A 19190-nucleotide genomic window follows, 5' to 3' on the forward strand; every position below is an offset into this window, starting at 1 on the left:
GCCTGGCACACAGTGCTTGGCTCCGTAAACCTTTGTCAAATACACAAATGCTGATGCTTCCTTTTTGTGTTCCCAATCAGCTGGTGCAGTGCTTTGCTGGAATAGGCACACAATAAGTATTTGATTGAATCCGTTAAGTTAACCCCGTTAAGTGGGGTTCTCAGAAACAAGGAGAACACGGGGATCAAAGAGATGAACCTATATTTGGTAGCAGTCAGTGGCAAGCAAGGGATATGGAACTAATTTTTGGTGGGATGATGTTAATATGATGATTACTGTATTTGTAGGTTGTAGCCCGGCTGCTGGTCAGACTAAAACCTTTAGATCTGCATGAGGGGACAGCACCATGTTGCTTTGCCACATCACCCCGGAGAGGGGTATGGCTCATCTGTCCCACGCTAGTCCATCTCTGCCTTGAAGGCATTGCTGGTACCTTCTGAGGACCCCTGGGCACTCTCCGTACTGGCTTCAAAGGCTCTGTGGGGAGGGCTAGCCCAGCCTCCCTGCTCAGTGTGCTCGTGGAGACAGCAAGGTCTCACAGAGAAGCCTGTCAGATCAGGAATCATGAAAACTACCCCATGGGTCTGGCTCAACTAATGGTGTGTGACTCTAAGACAGGTCTCTGGTCTATAAAATTGGGTAATCCTTGGGGCGCCTGGGTGGCTGAGTCGGGTAAGCGTCCGACTTCCACTCAGGTCACGATCTCACCATCCGTGGCGGGCTCTGTGCTGGCAGCTCAGAGACTGGAGCCTGCTTCGGATTCTGTGGCTCCCTCCCCCACTCACGCTCTGTCTCTCAAAAATGAATAAATGTTTAAAAAAAATGTTTTTAATAGGGTAATCCTTGACTTGCAGCTTGTGGAATTGTTAAGCAAATGAAATCACACCCGTGGTGAATTCATCTGGAACGCCTTCTGTTATTAAAAAACAAAAAAAAAAAACCAGGGGCGCCTGGGAGGCTCAGTCAGTTAAGCGGTTAAGCGGCTGACTTCAGCTCAGGTCATGACCTCACAGTTCGTGGGTTTCAGCCCTGTGTCGGGCTCTGTGTTGACAGCTCGGAGCCTGGAGCTTGTTTGGAATTCTGTGACTCCCTCTCTCTCTGTCCCTCTGTCTCTCAAAAAAGTAAACATTAAAAAAACTTTTAAAAAACAAACAAAAAACCCCCTCAAACTGGCTTTAGTGAAGAGGGAACTTCATTGGCTCACATTTGTTCCCTCTAATGTGGATCCATTCAGGCACAGCTGGCTCCAGGGGCTCAAATGTAATGTCAGCACCTGATTTCTATCTGCCAGCTCTCCTTGTGCTCGGCTGTCCCCATTCTCAGTCTCTGAACGGTAGTGTCCAGTGGTTCCAGCATCGAATCCCAAGTTCAAATCCAGATTTCTAGGTGCTGGGATAGACTATGGTTGGCTCAACTTGGGTCATGTGGCCAGGAGGAGGCGGCTGCTTAAGGTGATCAGGTCTGGGTCCCAGTCAATCCCTGTGGTGCGGAAGCCTGGTCAGGCCTGGTTATACGCTTAACTCTCAGAGCTGGAAAAAAAAATAATTGGCAGTGGGGGGACAGAGGAGAAGCCCTCCTATACCTCATGGATTGAGATTGGAAGAGGAGTGTTTTGCCAAAAAATATTCCAGTGCTATTAAAGGAAAGGTAAGTGGACGCTGAGTTGCTAAAATGACAAACGGGCACTACACCTGGGCTTTTACATCACGTGATAGAAAGCACGCATCACGGCTCCTCTGTCTGCTGGGAAGGCGCTGTCCTCACCCTAACACGCTCCTGCAAGCCCCGGGGGAGCGGTGGCCTCACCCTATAGTCATCTGTCTTCCTCCGCCGAACTTCTGCAGCCTGCGGGACCCTATCACTCATTGGCAACAAGCTGTGTCGGGTCATTCGTTATCTTTTTATGTATATGTCCTGTCTCTGCGCTCACGTGGCAGGATTCCGGAGAGCAAGGGTCACGTCTTACTCATCTTTGTGTCCCTCGCAGCACTTTGCCTGGTGTTTGGGGGATGGCAGACAGTCCATAAATCTGCTGACAGATCGAACACCTGATTTATATGCTTCTGGAACCACAGAGGTAGACAGTAGCTTGATTCAACTACAAAACCACAGACAGAGAGGAAACCTGTGCTCTCCACACGGTTTCTGAAAGATCGTAGATCTTTTCTGGACTAAATAATACTGCTGGGGTCGGGATGAATGTCCTCTCGCTCCCCAGCCCCCAGCTGCTGGGAGCATCCTTATGTATGAAGGATTGAGTGAAGGCCCAAGGAACCTTCATCTCGCTGTTCAGGACCCCTGGGTAGCTCATATGCCCCCACAGCCCACCCAGAAGGAAGGGGAGGGGGATGTCTACCCTTAGTGGCCCCCACCGCAAGCAGTAAGGCAGAGCCCCCAGGTCCCATCAGTGGGACTGGTCGCTGGCTCTCTGCCTGCCACTGATCCTATTTACTCCCCATCCTCATTCATAACCCTGACATTCAGCCAAGGGAACGGAGAGAGAGGGTGGAAAAACCGGGTCAGAAAACATCTACCTGTAGCTTGGTCATTGAAACAACACTCCTCCCCCCTCGTCTAGGCCCCAAAGCCCCCGTGTGTCTGGTTTATAAGCCCCCTGCAGGCCATCCTGGGGCAAGTGAATGGCTCCTTGGTGTCTCATCCCTTCAAACCGCCCTCAAGGTCAACTGACTTGTCCAAAGCCGCACAGCTGGGTCAGGCTTCCCTCACCCGCAAAATGGGCAGACTGGTAACGAGGACTGAATCAGGGAGCCAGAGAGAGCACGCAGCTCGAAGTAGAAAGTCACTAAAATCAAACTAAGGAGTGGGAAGAAAGAGAAAGCATGACTGGCAAGGAAGGGGGTGATAAAGGAAGTCAGGAGAATGGTGGGTAGAGCGGCTGAGGGGAAACTGGGCTGCAGGCAGGGCCGAGGCCAGAACGGGACCCACGGGACGCAGCCGGGAAAGAGCGCCACTCACCCCGAGGCGGGAGCGCCCCGGACGCGGAGCGCAACTCCGAGGCCCCGCCCCGCCTGGCCCCACCCACTCCCTGGGTCCCGCCCCCTAGTCCCACCCCTGCCCTACTTCGCCCCGCCCCTTATCCTGGCCCGGAAGCGAAAGCCGTTCCGCCCCTTCCGAGCGGGGTCACGGCCAGGGCGCCGCGAGCCGGGACACCCAGCGTGCGGGGCTCTCGGCAGGTCTGGTGGTCCGCCGCCCGGCGCCATGTCCCGGAACCTGCGCACCGCGCTCATCTTCGGCGGCTTCGTCTCCCTGATCGGCGCCGCCTTCTACCCTATCTACTTCCGGCCCCTAATGCGGCTGGAGGAGTACCGTGAGTGACCTGTGACCCCGCGCGGCGGCCTGGTCTCAGTAACAACCCCCACCCCCCACCCACGCCCCGCACCTGTTCGTGGGGCGGTGGAAAGAGCGTGGCTCGGGAGTGAGGCAGGCCCGGGTTCGAGTCCTGCCGTGTGCGGCTTTGTGACCGTGGACAAGGGACTCAGTCTCTCCTGCTCTCAGTATCCTCGTCTATAAACGGTTATTTGTAATACCTAAAACAAAACCATTTAGCCTCCATTGAGACTCCAAAGTGGCAACGAAAGTAGTCTGCACATAGTAGGTTGACACTAAATGCTAGTTCATGCGCACAGGTAGCATTCGCTGAACGCTTACTGTGTGTCACATTAGGCATTCGTTGGCTCTTTTAAAGTCCACGACCTCACTTTAAGGTAGGTATTAATGTCCGTTCTGTAGGCAGGAAAACTGAGGCTCAGAGAGGTTGTATAGCAGGCCCAAGGTCACACAGCTAATACGTTGCGAGTCATATATTCCAATCCTGGCCTCCATCTCCAGGGCTTCTCCTGCACACGGAAACTGGGAATGGTGATATTGGCGGGAGGCAGAGGGAACCCTAACCGGCGTGAGCCTGAAGGTGTTTTTATTGCACTTCATTTCCACTCCCTGAGATGCCTTTGAGCGGAAATGTTTCAAACCTAAACTCTTAACCTGGGTGTTTGAATTCTTCCTCTCCTCTTCTCCTCCTCAAATCTTTTTTCAGATTCTGCTGTCTTCCTTCATTTTATGCGGGTTGCTCACATGACAATGGTGAATATCCAGGGAGTAATTTTCCTCCTTAATCATTCAAGTTCCATCATTCTAAAATCCAAACTCTCCTTCCTTGAGACCTATACCTCAGCGAGGATTAGCACTTTGATACATCTGAAACCATCTGTCAGAGAGAAAATATTAGGCATTAGAGGCTCATTTTGTTCTCCAGGAAACCTGAATCATCTTGAAGATGGAAGAAGGCCAACCCTGCCCCTTGAGAATATTAGCGGAGGCTGAAAGCTTGGAGATTTGAAGGCAAAAGCTCTGTGTAAACGCTCTGCCCGTTACAAATGCTACAACATTTGGTTTCTGGAGGTAGAGCAGAGTGATTTAGCTACACGCTCACATTTCCTTGTAGCTTCTTTTCATCAGCCAGGATTGAAATGGCCTCTGCGTTCTGCCTTCTAGCCTGTGTCCATGCTCCCTGCATGGGGGTAGACACGGGGCTGTGGGAAGCCCAGGGTAATCTAGTTCCATCACCCCTCCTGCCTGGGTGCCTGCCCCACACTGCTTTGTTAGGGCCTGTAGCGCTGGCCTTGGGACAGGGAGCTCTGCTTTGGATCCCACTGGCAAAGTTTCAGTTAGGAAGACGAAAGCAATGGCTCCGCTGGGGATGATTTTGTCCCCCAGGGGACATTTGGTTCTTTCTGGAGACATTTTTGCTTGTCACAACTGGGGGTGGAGTGGGGCGGTGTGAGTGAGCTACTGGCATCTAGTGGATAGAGGCCAGGGATGCTGCTAAACTTTCTGCAGTGCACAGGGCAGGGCCCCGTGACAAGGAATTGCCCAGCCCCAAATGTGCACGGGGCTGAGGTTGAGAAGTGCTCGTCTAGATCAGATTCCAAAGGTGTGAGTTTGTGCCATGTATCCCCACAACAGCCTTATAGGGGTGCCCTCGAGCCTATGCTTGTCCGAGGTGCTTGAGACAGAAAATCAGGCCATTGAGGTGAAAATTTAGAGAGCGTGGCTACAATATCTGCATTTTAACTGGAAAGCAGTCTACGGCTGCCCACTTTTCTGGTTCGATTTTCATTAATTTGGCCCACTCTTATCTAAGAGTCGTAGTTGATTCTTGAAACAAGTAAATGATACGAAACAGCTAGTATCTATTGAAAATTTATTACCTGTCTGCCTCTCCTCCAAGCACTTCATACATATTAACCCATCTAGTTTCCATTTGTTGTAGCTGCCGTGTGATCATCAACCCATTAAAAAAATGTTTTTTTTTAATGTTTATTTAGTTTTTGAGAGAGAGAGAGACAGAGCATGAGCAGGGGAGGGGAAGAGAGAGAAGGAAACGCAGAATCTGACGCAGGCTCCAGGCTCTGAGCTGTCAGCACAGAGCCTGATGCGGGGATCGAACTCACAGACCTGTGAGATCATGACCTGAGCGGACGTCAGATGCTCAACTGACTGAGCCACCCAGAGGCCCCAATCACTCCCATTTTATATGTGGACAGTATGAGGTATGGGAGAGTTAAGTGACTTGCACAAGGACCCACAGTGGGATCTGGGAGTTGAACCAGTGTACTTAGTCGCCACACCACCATACTGTGTCTGAGGCGGTGCGAGGGGGGAGGAAGGCAGGTGAGGGTCTAGGGTAAGTTACTTAACCTCCCAGAGCTCAGCCCATTTCTTCGTCTGGAGCACTAGAGTTTACAGGACTGGATTTACAGGTTTGGGGATGTATTAGAGCAGATGACCGGTGTGGAAACCCCGAGTGTAGTTTTGTAGTAGGCATCCCATAAAAGGGTTTAAAAACTCAGGAGCCACGGGGCAAGGATGTGAGACAAGGAGGTTGAAGCTGGGCTGGCTGACCGGGCAGGAAACTGCGGTCCAGGAAGGCGAGGCGGTGGTGACTGGGCGGTGGGGGCCTGGCGCATCTGTTGTGAGGATGGAGCTGCAATTCAGCAATTCAGCACCTTGCACTAGCATTTAGTTAGCGCCTTTTGCACTGTTGATAACGTGGATTTTAGCAATTACTGTGTACCCGGCGTTGCGTCTGGTGCCGGGTGTACGAGACGGAACAAGATGGGCAGAGCGCTTCTCCCCACCTCCGGGTCCCCACCCTCATCCAGCCCACTTCCCTCTCCCTCTCCCTCTCCGTGGCCTCTGAGCCGGGTCTCCCTGCTCCCACGAGGCCCCAGCTACCACTCATTCTCTACCCACAGCCGCAGTGGTCTTTCCGGTCGCTCTTGTTGCTGATTTCTACTTTATTTGCATTTGTGGTTAAAGAACAAGGACTGTATGATTTTGATTCTTTGATATTAGTCATGATTTGCTTTGTGGCTTAATAAGTTCAGTTTTTGCCAATGTTCCCTGTGTGCTTTAAGTGGGGATATCACCTCGTTATTTATAGGGTTCTGTGTCTGTCGATTCCAGATCAAGCATCTTAATTCTGTGACTTAGTATCTTGAGGCCATTTTATTAGGTACACACAATATGGAACATTTCTGGAGATTTTTTTCCAATTATCATCACGTGAAGGGTCCTCTTTATCCCTACTATTTCTGGCCAGCTCTATTTGATCAATATTATAGTTACTAGTATTGTTTTGGTTAGTATTTTCCTGTATATATATATATATATATATATCCTGTTATATTCAACCTCTGTCTTTAAATCTCATAACCAGACTAAACTGGAATTTTAAATTTGATCTGATCATCCCTTTTAACTGTTAGACTGAGCTCATCTTCATTTATGTTACCGATGTATTTATATTTGTTTGCTCCATTTATGTTGTTTTCTATTTATTCTTCTTTTCCTATAACTCCTTTATTTTCTCTTTTTCTGTCCTCGAGTTTTCTTTATTTTTCTCCTATTCTTTTGAAAGTTTTACATTCTTTCATGATTAAACGTTAAAGTTGGTCAGTATCTCTGAAATATGCAATGGTCCCACACGGCCCAACCTGCCTCATGTTATTTCTCCCCAGGCACTTAGTACTGTCGGAGTTTTGTACAGTCACAGATTGTTTCTCTTTGCCCACATTCTTCACTCACCGAGCCCTACATCTCACTCTTGTCCGGTGTCAGTCTTCTTCCTTCTGAGGTCCATCTGATAATATTTCTTTCATGAGCATTTGCAAGTGGGAAGATTCATTCTTGTTTGTCAGAAAATGTCTAGAACTCCAGTTTTCCCCGTGGCCGTTGAAAAGTCTGTCACCGTCCATGTGTTCCTTGAATTTGATCATCTTGCTTGCTTGATTAAAATACTTCCACAGCCCTGTGCTGCCCCCCACGTCTAGCCAGCAGAGGCTCATGGAAGTATTTTAATCGGGAGGGTGAGGTGATCAGATTTCACTGTCGCTGCCGGTCGAGGCTGGAAACAAGAAGGCCTTTTACAGGAACGCTGTAGCTTGGGGTCACAGGCGAGTAGGGGGAGGTGACTGTAGCCTGAACCAGGGTAGCAGTGTGGGACCGGAGACAAGTACTGGATTTGGGGGCTGTGTTTACGGAGTAAACTACAGGATGAAGGCGGACACGAAGGAGAATGACAGCTAATCTCCAGGCCTCAGCAGCTGAGGAGATGGTGGTGCTGGTCGCTAACTAAGAAACAGAAGAAGAGCTTGGTTTGGGGAGAGGATGAGCTAGTTCCGTTTGGGACGGATTGAGTTTTAGGTGTGTGGACGGACTCTTGGAGATTCCCACAGGCAGCGGCATGTGCCAGTCTGGACTGAGGCACTGGGCCCGAGCAGGGGCCGCACTGGGCAGTGGATCAGGACTGGCCGGGAGTCAGAGTCATGCAGTGGGGCGGGGGGGTTCCCGGGGGGGGGCTCCCAGGCGGCGCCGAGGGCCTGGAAGGGACCAGCTGGCCTAGGACAGCACCCCGCACCCTGGTGAACACGGTATTTGCAGAGCGAGTGGTCACAAGAAAGAGAGCCTTCAAAGGAAGCTGGGAAGGGGCGGTCAGAGCAAGACGACCGAACACAGCAGAGGCTGCTGCCCAGGTCCCCAGGGGACAGCTCTTCAGGGGCAGGGGCATGGCCCACAGGGTCAGGCAGGCTTCCTGGAGGCAGAGAGAAGAAGTGAAAATCTCCTTTAGATTTGCGAAGAAAGTGAAGGTCGTAGGTTCTCCGGCCAGGGATGCTCTCAGTGGTTCGGTGGCGGCCAGGGAGCAGGCTGCAGTGGACGCACGAGTGCGTAGTGTATCACATTGACTCTTTAAAGACGTTAGCGTGGAGTGGAGCATGCTATATTTGCAGCAGGTCAGGGGGTCTAGGGAGAGTTTTGTCTTAGGGGCAGGTGGGACAGCCAAGAGGTCTCTGCTCAAAGCAAGAGTGCCAGGTGGTAGGGGCTCTCGAGACCGGACGGAGGAGAGCCGCGGACCGAAGGCAGGACGCCCCTCGCGCCGGGTCAGCAGGGGGCAGGTGTGGATGCAGCTGAATGCAGGTGTGATGCTGGGGAGTTGTGGGCACGTCCGCGTGGTGACTTCTGTCCACTTTGTAACGCAGCGAGTCGGTCATCTGTGAGCGGGAGGCACACCCCCCAGCCAGAGCCCCTCTCCTCGAAACACTGTCTTCCCCGAGCTCCTGGGACCACCCCCTGCCACTCGTCTTGCCTTCGCTCTCCCGCTCCTGCGTTTCAGCCCCTTTCTCAGCCTCTTGTGGTGGGTCTGCCTCTCCTGAGCAGCCGTCGGACACGTGTGTTCCCCCAACTCCGGGCAGACTGAGGAGAAGGCGGGGCGTCGTAGGCCACACATCCAGGCCTTGACCCGGATGAAGTAGGGCCAGTGGCCACGCCACGTAGGGCCCAAGTACCAGGTCCGGGCCGGCCCTTCAGCTGGGCCAGCCTGACCAGTGCTGGCCAGCCCGGGTGGGCAGAGAGCCCGTCACCTGCTGGAGCAAGCCCCGCGGCAGCGGGGAAGGAAAAGGAAGGCTGCTTAGAGAAGGTCAAGGAGGCCTTCCGTGCTTTCAAAGCAGGCAGGCCGCTGTTACAAGACCGCCTTGGTGGATTCCATGTTGACATTCAGTGTGACCTGCAGCTCTCCACTGACCCAGGCCGACTCTACTAAGTGTTACACGGGTCACAAGGGCAGTGCTACAAGGGACACTTCAGGACGAAATGGGCGCTGGGGAGTCGGCATTGGCATTGGCGGTCAGCGATCTCGGAGCAGAAGCGTGGGGCCGGTTCTGTCGTACTTCTGGAGGGAATCCCAGATGATGCTCTGTAGCCTTCAGCCTGCTGGCTCAGCGTGGTGTATTGGAAGAGCCCTCGTTTCGGGCAGAGTGCAGCTGCTGTAGCTCAGAGCCTAATCTGGCTTTGCATCCTCGAGCTAGACCACGACCCTGAATGTGGCCTTTTAAAGGTAACATGCACTTTATACTGCCCTGTGAAATAAGACCGAATAGGATCATTTTCTGTGATCTTGTTCGTTTTTAACTTTAATTCGATGTGCAGAAGCATCAAATCATAGAGTTTTGCCAGAAACCCTGTGCTCATTCAGCCCCTTGTTTAGGTGACTTGTCCCAGGTCACTTAGCACGTTAATTGCTGGGTGGACAGACCGGCTGCCATGGCTGCCGCTTAATGATGCCTTGTTTCGTGTGCCTTTAAGATAGCAAAGAGTGCTTACGAGCAGGGGGAGAGGTTGCGTGGGATTGCAGTGAGGAGACCTCACTCCCCCTACCACACCGTCGGGTTCTTTTGTTGCTGCACCTTCTGCCCCAACCGCAAGTATGTTGGGTAGATGAGGAATGGGGTTGTAAGTAATCCCTCGATCCAGAAATAATTCTTACTCGGAAGGGCATTTTCCCCATTACATGCCAGGTGCTGGAATCCCTTTCCATTTACCTCACCGTAGAGGCGGAGGCAGTACAGACAGACTAAGGTCTTAACTTTCTCACCGGTGTTACAAAGCTCCCTGGATTCAGCCAGACGCTGGTGAGGAAATAAAAGTGTCTGTAGTGTTGGAAGCAGTCAGTGCCTCCAATGGCCATTTAGTCCCCTTCAGCCACTGGTTCACACTTGCCTCCATGGCCATTTTTTTTTTAAGTTTATCTAGTTTTTGAGAGAGAGAGAGAGAGTAAGAGACAGCATGTGCACGAGCCGGGGAAGGACAGAGAGAGAGGAGACAGAGGCTCCAAAGCAGGCTGTGGGCTGACAGCGGAGAGCCCAGTGTGGGGCTCGAACTCATGGTGCCCCCACCGGGGCCCTCTGGTCCCCTCCACTGCTAGTTCAGTGGGCAACCCGAGCACATCTGGGCCTGGACTACCCCGCGGGCCGGGGGAGTGCGAGTCGAGGCAACAGCTGCAGAATGCGAGCCCTGACAAAGTAATTTTTAAAGTTTTTATTTGCTATTTTATTTAATTTTTTACTTTTAAAAAATTTTTAAACATTTTATTTATTTCTGAGAGAGAGAGAGAGAGAGAGAGAGAAAGAGTGCGTGAGCAGGGGAGGGTCAGAGAGAGAGGGAGACACAGAATCTGAAGCAGGCTCCAGGCTCTGAGCTGTCAGCTCAGAGCCCGACGCGGGGCTCGAACCCACTAACTGTGAGTTAAGCTGAAGTCGGCCGCTTAACTGACTGAGCCACCCAGGTGCCCCTTATTTGCTATTTTAAAACTACTTGGAAGTAATCGTAATGGCACAGACATAAAGAAGTGTAAGGACTTCCTAAAAACTTGCTTTGCAGTTACATATTTTAGTTATTAAAAAAATCCAACCAACAGGAAAGACCTAAGAATAGTATCATAAATTCCCGTATATTCATCACTTAGATTTACCAGTTAACATTTTGCCGCATTTGTCCCCCCCCATATATTACAGATCTACACATACGTGCATGCATACACACACACACACACACACACACACACACACAATTATATCTACATATAATTATTACTGTTATTTTGCTGAACCCATTGGGAGTAAGTTCAGGACATTGTGAGCTTTCATCTCCAAACACTTCAGCATGTGTTTCCTAAGAATAAGGGCATTTTCTTACAAACCTCAATGCAGTTATCCAGGCCAGGAAATTTAATATTGACACTGCTATTATCTAATGTACAGTCCATATTCGAATGTTGCCATTTGTCCAATTACTTCGGGTTCAAGTTGCTTTTAGTTTTAACTGTCTGTTGCCCAGAGGAGATGAGGTGTCCTAAGGCTCTTGTCTCACTAGGCAGGGCTCTCAGGTCCCCTTCTGCACCTGCTTTTCAGGTTCTAGCTGCTGGTCCACCCACCCCTCAGATACCCTTTGCCAGTTTGCCGGAACACTCCCCCTTTGTTGCTTAGTTGTGCATGTTACAGTAACAAGTCACACAGCGAAGTTGTTTCACTGTATGGACATTTAATACAAAGATACATTTTTCCCAAAGACTTAAAAATTATTAGGTGGATTCTGTTACTACAACAGGATAATCAGCCTGTCCACATGCATTACCAGTTTTAATAATAATGCTTGGCCCTTTGACTAGAGATAATGATCCTCAATTAAAACTACAAATCAGATCACTGCCTTAGCACCAGGGGGCAGAGTCGGGCTTGCTGAGACTCCAGAGTGAGGACTTTTCTAACTGGCATTGCCTCGCTCCACGCCCAGTATCACATACTTGTGTCTTAATCATTTCGCTCCTGATAAAAACATGCTCTCAACTGAAAAGTCCGTAATTAGCTTATCCTGGTTTGTTCACATAGTTTAAACTCTGACTTCTGCATCGCCCCTTTCCTGAGGTTTATAGACACTTGCCGTTTCTCTTAATGATAGCAAAAGAGAAACTTACCATCAGCCTCAGCAACATGTACTTCTAAACCCCGAGGGACCAGTTTGTTTTCCTCTTAGCATATTCCGCATTCACATTTTTTAAAGTGTCTTTGTGTCATATCCTGAATTTATATAAGACTGCTTTGGCTTTCGAGCATTTATAAAACATTAATGGATTAAAGAAAACCAGGGGATGTTACGTAGGATGCTAATACCAGTTATCACTCGGTAGGAACTAGTTCAGCAAATCGGTTTCAATTGCCTGTCCAAGCCAAAAAACCAAAAAAACAAGGTGGTTGCATAAGGACAAGGATTATAAAGAGATTATGGTCTATTTTAAATAAATCCTTCGCCTCTCTCCAACCTCATTAGCAATTAGCAAGAAAGTGTGAAGACAGGGATTCCTTTCTCTTCACTACGTCCTCCACTGCCTTGTAAGAGATTAGGACACAATTAGACATTCTGTCCTTGTTACAGAAAGTCAGGTTTCTTTGGTGCTTGGCAGCCTGCCAGGGTCTTCGGCTTCGCGGTACCTGCCTCTTGGAGAATGTGTTCAGTACACCAGGATGTCTGATTTTCTTAAATCTACGGCTGGAAAGCTTTCTGGCAATTGATCATTGTTTGAAAAGATCCACCTCTTCCATAATACTGGCAAATGGACCTCTTAGGTGTGGACAGTTGTATCTTATTTTTGTTCCTGGCACAGGTGACAGTGTAATCTTTTACCATTGGCATTTTCCAGGAGCACATGTGAGACACATCGTGCTTTGAGACCTTACACGTTGACAATATGGTAGGGCTCAATCCGACAGGAATTCAATGTCTTAGGAGGTGACATCACCTCTTGTGTTGTAGTCAGTTTAGAACAGCTGACATTTGAGAGGCTCCATTATCTGCTCTTTGGCGTATTTTGGCCCAGAGGGTCTTGATTGCCGCCTGCCTACTACTTTTCAGAGAGACCCAGGAAACCCTCGGGCCACCGTCTTCTTTATGCTAGCTCTTCCCTCTGTCTCCCTTAGAATTAGATATCAAGATTCTCATAATCCCTACTGGCCGGTGTTTTATTTGCCAAAGCAAAACTCAGCATTGATAAAACTATCAGGTCACTTAGGATTGACTTTCTGTCACATCACTGGAGAAGCAGGTTCAATGGATATTCGATTTGGCAAATCCCTGTTTCTTGTACCTTCATGCTTCTTGTAACTTTATGAGAATCCAGAGGCCAGAATAAAGAAAACAGCCTAATATTAAATAAGAGCCAAATGCGGATTTCAAGAAACACTGTCAGCCTGATTACAACAAAGGTCTGATTACCGCATTTAATTACTGTAATTTAGTAGTAAACATCCTTTGACTGCAAGTCTTTCCCCTGAAAAGCTGCCATTTGTTTGTCAAGATACTGAAAATAATAAGTCTTTGTTTTCACAGACCTTGGGTTTATTCTAAACCACTTAGAAAGATGTGTCAGAGCGCTTGAAGCCCACAGACATAAAATGCCCAATTTCTCTTGGCCCCTGCCCGTTGGACATCTCCAAAGAGATGGACTAAGCCGCCATAGCTGAAACGCGCTTACTAATTGGCACAGCACCTGCAATCAATTAGGGAAGCTTCAGTTATCCAAACCAAAGCCACCCACCCAAAGATTAATTTTCTGCTCTATTTCCTATCAAAAACATAGCATATTTAGCTCTGGGTCTATTCCTTCGGCGGAGCGTATTTGAGACATAGAAACTACATCGTTTTCTTGTTAATTGTACTTGTTCCTTCGATTCAGCAGCCTTCCCCTCATAATATCCCACCCACTAGCTCTTTCAGAATTGTTCTTTTTTTTTTTGTTGTTTTGTTGCCTTTCCAAAATGCTGAGATCACCAAGAAAAGCCGTTAGTTGGGAGCTTTCTTTTGAAGTATGGCTCTCTTTTCCTTTATTGAAAATATTCAGTCTTTCTGCTCCATAGGATTGAACTTATGTAATGTAAAAACTGTGAGGACTGGGTCTCTGAATTTAGTACCACTCCTGTATGTCGTTTCTGAATTGTCCCACATATGTCATTGGCCCATATAAATAGAAAGATTTCTACTCCCCCATGGTCCAAACAACATCTTTCTTTCTTTTTTAAGTTTATTTATTTTTGAGAGAGAGAGCAAGTATGAGCAGGGGAGGGGCAGAGAGAGGCAGACAGAGAATCCCTAGCAGTCTCCGCACTGTCAGCACAGAGCCGGACTCGGGGCTCAAACTCATGAACCATGAAATCATGGCCTGAGTCAAAATCAAAAGTCAGACATTTCACTGACTGAGCCACCTAGGCCCCCTCACCCCTCAACTTTCTAAAGAGCAGTTTTTCTTTTGTGTTTTTTAGAGAAAGAGCAAGCCATAAATCGAGCTGGTATCGTTCAAGAAGATGTACAGCCACCAGGTAAACTTAAAAATCAAAACAATCTCATTTGTACTGCTGTGGGGGGTGCGTGCGTTTGCTCCACAGTCAAGGTCGTTCGAACGCAGAGGCTAGGTGGTGATTGTGCTAGTGCTTGCACAGCAGTTGCCGTTCTATAGGTGCACCCCAAGACTTCTTTTTAATATTTCACCCCAGAATGATTTTTGCAAGTCTGCACGTTCCTTCTTTTGCATTTGATATGTGGGCATAGAAACCTCACAAGTGTGCGATTGAACACCAAGTACGAATAGCTGTTCTGCAGGCTGATTTCCAGGCACCTAGTTAAACACTAGCCTCACGGGAAAAGGCTGTTTACTTATGAGCTGTTTTAATTGATATGGGATTCTGCTTTATACAGAAGCTCAAAAGTTCCCTTTGTGGCTGAGTAGTTAGTTACATCCAGATGATCCAAGTTGAGTAAGAATGAGAGGTTTCCAGTTTCTTAACCAAAACTCTGGTAATCTGTGACAGCGTTCTTTTTTTGTTTTTCATTCAGTTTTTGTTAACTAGGCCAGATGCATAGCTTCCTGTTGGGCAGCCATTTCTGAGCCATTTTGAAATCTGTCATGGCGGCGGTGGCCTCCCAGCCATCGCTCTCGAGGACTCTGGCCCCTCACCTGCACTGTCCCAAACTTCAGGGGAATCACATGGCTTGATTTTAATGTCATTTCACTTGTTTGCGGTTGAGGGAAGTGGGAGGAACTTTAAAAGTGAATCCCGTTTTGATTCATGTTTCTTTCTATAGGGTTAAAAGTGTGGTCTGATCCATTTGGCAGGAAATGAGAAGGCTATCAGCACCTCAATTATGAAAGACATCTTCTTGCTTTCAATTCTGCAGCAAGTACAATAAATGGCCTCGCTACAGAACAATGGCTGAAGAAGAAAAGTCTGTAAAGCTGAAAATAAGAGCACTATGCACATGGATTAATATTTCCCTTCTTAAGTATCAAAAGAACCCTGGAGCAAATCACACCATTAGGGAGGTTTTCATGATTCGCTTTACTTTCTAAAAATGAAGCTCTCTCACCCAGCTGTGTTTGGAGGAGTTCTACTTATTATTCAGTCTCTGCTGCTTTCCCAGCCACACTGTGATGTGAATGCAAGCAGCCGGTAGACTTGGGAAGGTCCCAGGCTGTTTTACCGTCTCCCAAATAGGAAATTTCCATGAAAAACCACTGTGCCGAGCAGCCTCATAGGGCTCTTTGAAAATGGTCCAGTTGATAAAACTCTTTGAGGACAAGGTACTTCGTACTGCCTAAGAATAACCAGTTCAACTTAACCATCTCGCCGAAGGTTGCTGCGTGTTGGAAAATAAATAAATACGGAGTTAAACTAAATGGTAATGCAGGCAGAGTAGAAATCAGTGTTGCATTAACAGAAGTGAGAATGTGTATATTAAAATGATCCATTTTTGATTCACAGTGGTGTAAGTGTTTTTGAAAATCCTTTATCAACTCACTAAGTTGTACTGAGAAGCGCTATTTGACCGGACTGTATGTGACGAGGCGTCCGGCTATGTGGTGCCTGTCAGTGTGTATGCAGGTAAACGGTTTCAAGGCAAATAGCACATTTGTGGAGACAAATGACTTGTTGTTCACAGTGTTCTGCCAGAGACCTCACCGGCTGCTGCCGAGAGCAGAGCGTGAGGACACCTCTCGCTTCCTCTGGTGCTCTGCCTGGCCCCTTACTAGATTACGTGCCTTTGAAGACACACATCTTTTTCACCGGTAGATTTAGCAGAGTGCCTTGCACATTACCGTAGGTTCTTTTTAGATGAGCTGCCTCATGACATCATTTTATTACTGTGAGCTGGGAGTTTGCTTAACAGACAGCAGATAGTTAGGTAATTACTGTCAAAAAGAAATCAGATTGATAGTTCCAAAGCCAGAGTCATCATTTTTTGGTAGACACCCCCTAACCTTTCATCGACTTCTGGTTAATAACCCAATAAAAGAAGTGGACCTGGTCCGGGTACATTCGGCCACTCTTTTCCTTGGAGTGGGCACCAGGAAGTTGTGTGACTTGGAGTTAGCCATTCTGTGGGTGCATAATTGAGATTGCTTTATGACCGAGGCAAGCGTGCGTGCCATCAGCTCCGAGGACTCGGGGACCTTGACTGCCTGCTTGTCAGATGGAACAGATTCCATTTTGTCTCTTGAAGTGAGATCTTTGTCCTGGCTTTGACCCTGCCCTTGGTACACCTCTTCGCAGAGATAAAGGGGCTCTCTGTCCCGCTCAGCTGCCTTGATGGTTATAAAAGGACCCGTCTAGGCATTGTCCGAGGTGTCCCATCAGACTTCGCTGCCCATGCTTAGCAAAAGGCGGGTTGTAAGAGACGCTGCTCTTGAGGGTGGACTGGGGACCTTGGAGTTCATCCAAGTTGTTCCCACGCGTGCCTCCTGGGCGGTAAGGAGAGCCTTCCGACGTGGGGATCCTGGTCAGGTACGATTAGGAAACCCAGAGTTAAAGTAAAGTAGGATTACATGCTTCTAATTTGGTGATTTCCAAGAGAGGCTTACCATTCTCCAAATGTGTTTGATCACAAAATATTTTTCACGGACTGTCTTCCGAGACTAGTGGCCAAGAGCATCCTTTTGGGGAAATCTGTCTCCACACCAGTGGTTCCTGAACTTCTGTCCTCAGGACCCTTTAACACTCTTAAAATTTTTTGAGGACCCCAAAGTGTTTCTCCTTAGGTGGATTATATCTGTAGATACCGTATTAGAAATTAAAACAAAAGTTTTAAATATGTATTAATTTACTCAAGACTATTGATAACAAACCCATAGAGAATTATGTGACATATTTTTAAGTGAAGAGTCTGTTTTTCCAAAACAAAAAATAATCAGCAAATTTCTGTAATGTATAGATTCCTCTTAACAGCTAGATTCTAATATTTCCCTCTGCATTCGGTCTGTTGCTCCATCACATGACATGCAGCCTCCGGAAAACTCCACAGTACACACTCCTAAGAAGACAAGAGTAAAAAAGGCAGAGGAGCTTTAATGGTATGATAAAAATGGTTATGACCATGCAGACCTCCTGAAAGGGTCTCAGAGACCCCTGATGCTTTATTTTGAGTCTAGTTGTTTCTCTTGGCTTTAGTCAGACCTTTGAGCATTGTGTATCAATCAGTTGCTTATAGTGAGCTGTGCTTTGGCATGTCCGCCATAAGGGAGATTATTAGGGGCGGGGAGGCTGACTGAACTTCTTACTGTTATTATCAAAATGAAGTTGTTGGATTCTTCATTTTCAAAGTCAAACAGTATCGTCTTTAGGAAGACTCAGGCTGACATTTTTAAAATCTCAGAACCAGAAACAGCTACATTGCCCAGCATTTGATACACGTATCCTGTGCACATCAGTGCGTGTAACTTATTACCCTCTTTGTACTGGCTGATGGAGCCTCAACCACATTTGTGGTCCAGCTTTCTGAAAAGTACCTAAGCCCTTGTGGCATTTACTCGGGCCACTGCATTCACTTTATCCATTTTGTCCCCCAACTTGTTTTCTGCTATCTTACCCCAGTCTTCCATTTTATACTATGTATTAGACCTTGTTATGTTATGTTACGTTATGTTTGTTATGTTATGTTATGTTATGTTATGTTATGTTATGTTATGTTATGTTATGTTATGTCTGTTTGTTTATTTTGAGAGCGAGCATGAGCCGGAGAGGGGCAGAGAGAGAAAGAGGGAGAGAGAATCCCAAGCAGGCTCTGCACTTTCAACGCAGAGCCCAGTGTGGGGCTCGAACTCATAAACATGAGTTCATGACCTGAGCAGAAATCAAGAGTTGGGTGCTTGGCCAACTGAGCCACCCAGGTGCCCCTAGACCCCTTATTTTAAAATGACACAGGCACAAACAGTATTTATTCAGTTAAAGACCACAAGAGAAATGACAGGAGTTCACAACTAAGAGTAAAATACTGTGGAACCTGCAAAGTGCCTTGAAAGGTGTTCAGAGTGTGTTCTGACACCGGACATACACAGACCCTATGTCCCTGTAGTCCTACGCCCAGTCCTTGTGCTGCAGAAATGCATTCATAGGTTCACCAAAAGCCATGGACCAGAATGTTCGCAGCAGCGCTGGAAAGTGGCCAAATGCCCATCAACAGTACAATGATGAAATGAGCTGTGATATATTTACACGATATGATACAGCAATGAGAATGAATAAAACAGTGAGTCCCACAAACAATGCTGAGTAAACAAATGAAGCAAGAGTACTCTTGGATTCCATTCAGATGAATAGAAACAGGGTAAACTAAGCCATACAGTTAGAAGTCAGGATGGTGGCTACTCTTGGGAAGGAAGAAGGCTAGTGACCGGAAAGGAACACAGGGGGTCTTCATGGCACTGATCTGTTCTATTTTTCTTTTTTTAATCTGGGTGCAGGTTATGTGGGTGTATTTGAGTTTTTGAACACTGACCCGTACAAATTCACGTTCTTTTCTAAATGTACGTCATTCTTAAAGGTTTTAAGAAATGACACATAAAGTGGCTTTAGAAGGAGAAGAAGTTGATTTAGAAGAAAAAGATGTGGAGTCAGGAACTTTCCAGAGAACCGCGCTGTTCAGTGGAAGGACAGTAGTGTTGCTGGGGACGTTGGGAACACCGTATGTGAAGGGCCAGGCAAATGCCTGGGCCAGCAGAGGCCAGGTGAATGACGGCGGTCCCCATCGGTGGACTAGCTGACATTCCAACAGACATCAAAAACGCCTGGGATTCAGACGCAGGGAGTGAAGAGGTGCGGAGTTAATCAAAATCAAGCACATCTCTGAGAGACGCAGGTGTGCGTGGGAAGACAACTCAACCATGGGCATTGCCTGTCCTGTGACCTTGGCCTGGGTTTGGCATACAGCAGGCACTCATTAGTATTTGGATGGATTGAAAGAGCAGGTAAAAGACTGAGGGAGGAAGAGTTGAAGGGAATGGTAATTTAGGACCA

General features: G+C 47.8%; 1 protein-coding gene across 1 annotated transcript; it reads left to right on the top strand.

Annotated features, from left to right (window-relative positions):
• Nucleotides 1-3134: 3134 nt before the first annotated feature.
• SMIM20 (small integral membrane protein 20) lies at nucleotides 3135-15659 on the top strand. Its single transcript, XM_039236672.1, has 3 exons — nucleotides 3135-3328; nucleotides 14166-14222; nucleotides 14986-15659. Exons 1-3 carry the CDS (start codon nucleotides 3220-3222, stop codon nucleotides 15021-15023), a joined length of 204 nt encoding a protein of 67 aa, XP_039092603.1. The 5' UTR covers nucleotides 3135-3219; the 3' UTR covers nucleotides 15024-15659.
• The last annotated feature ends 3531 nt before the right edge of the window (nucleotides 15660-19190 follow it).

The sequence above is a fragment of the Hyaena hyaena genome, unplaced genomic scaffold (assembly GCF_003009895.1).
Source record: "Hyaena hyaena isolate Hyena2069 unplaced genomic scaffold, ASM300989v1 scaffold_114, whole genome shotgun sequence".
Classification (NCBI taxonomy): Eukaryota; Metazoa; Chordata; class Mammalia; order Carnivora; family Hyaenidae; genus Hyaena; species Hyaena hyaena.

Bases quoted from the DNA above. Each gene is read 5' to 3' on its own strand.
- SMIM20 (XM_039236672.1), top strand. From the start codon at position 3,220: ATGTCCCGGAACCTGCGCACCGCGCTCATCTTCGGCGGCTTCGTCTCC. The intron at 3,329-14,165 runs GTGAGTGACCTG...TGTGTTTTTTAG, and splicing joins AATGCGGCTGGAGGAGTACC to AGAAAGAGCAAGCCATAAAT. The intron at 14,223-14,985 runs GTAAACTTAAAA...TTCTTTCTATAG, and splicing joins AGAAGATGTACAGCCACCAG to GGTTAAAAGTGTGGTCTGAT.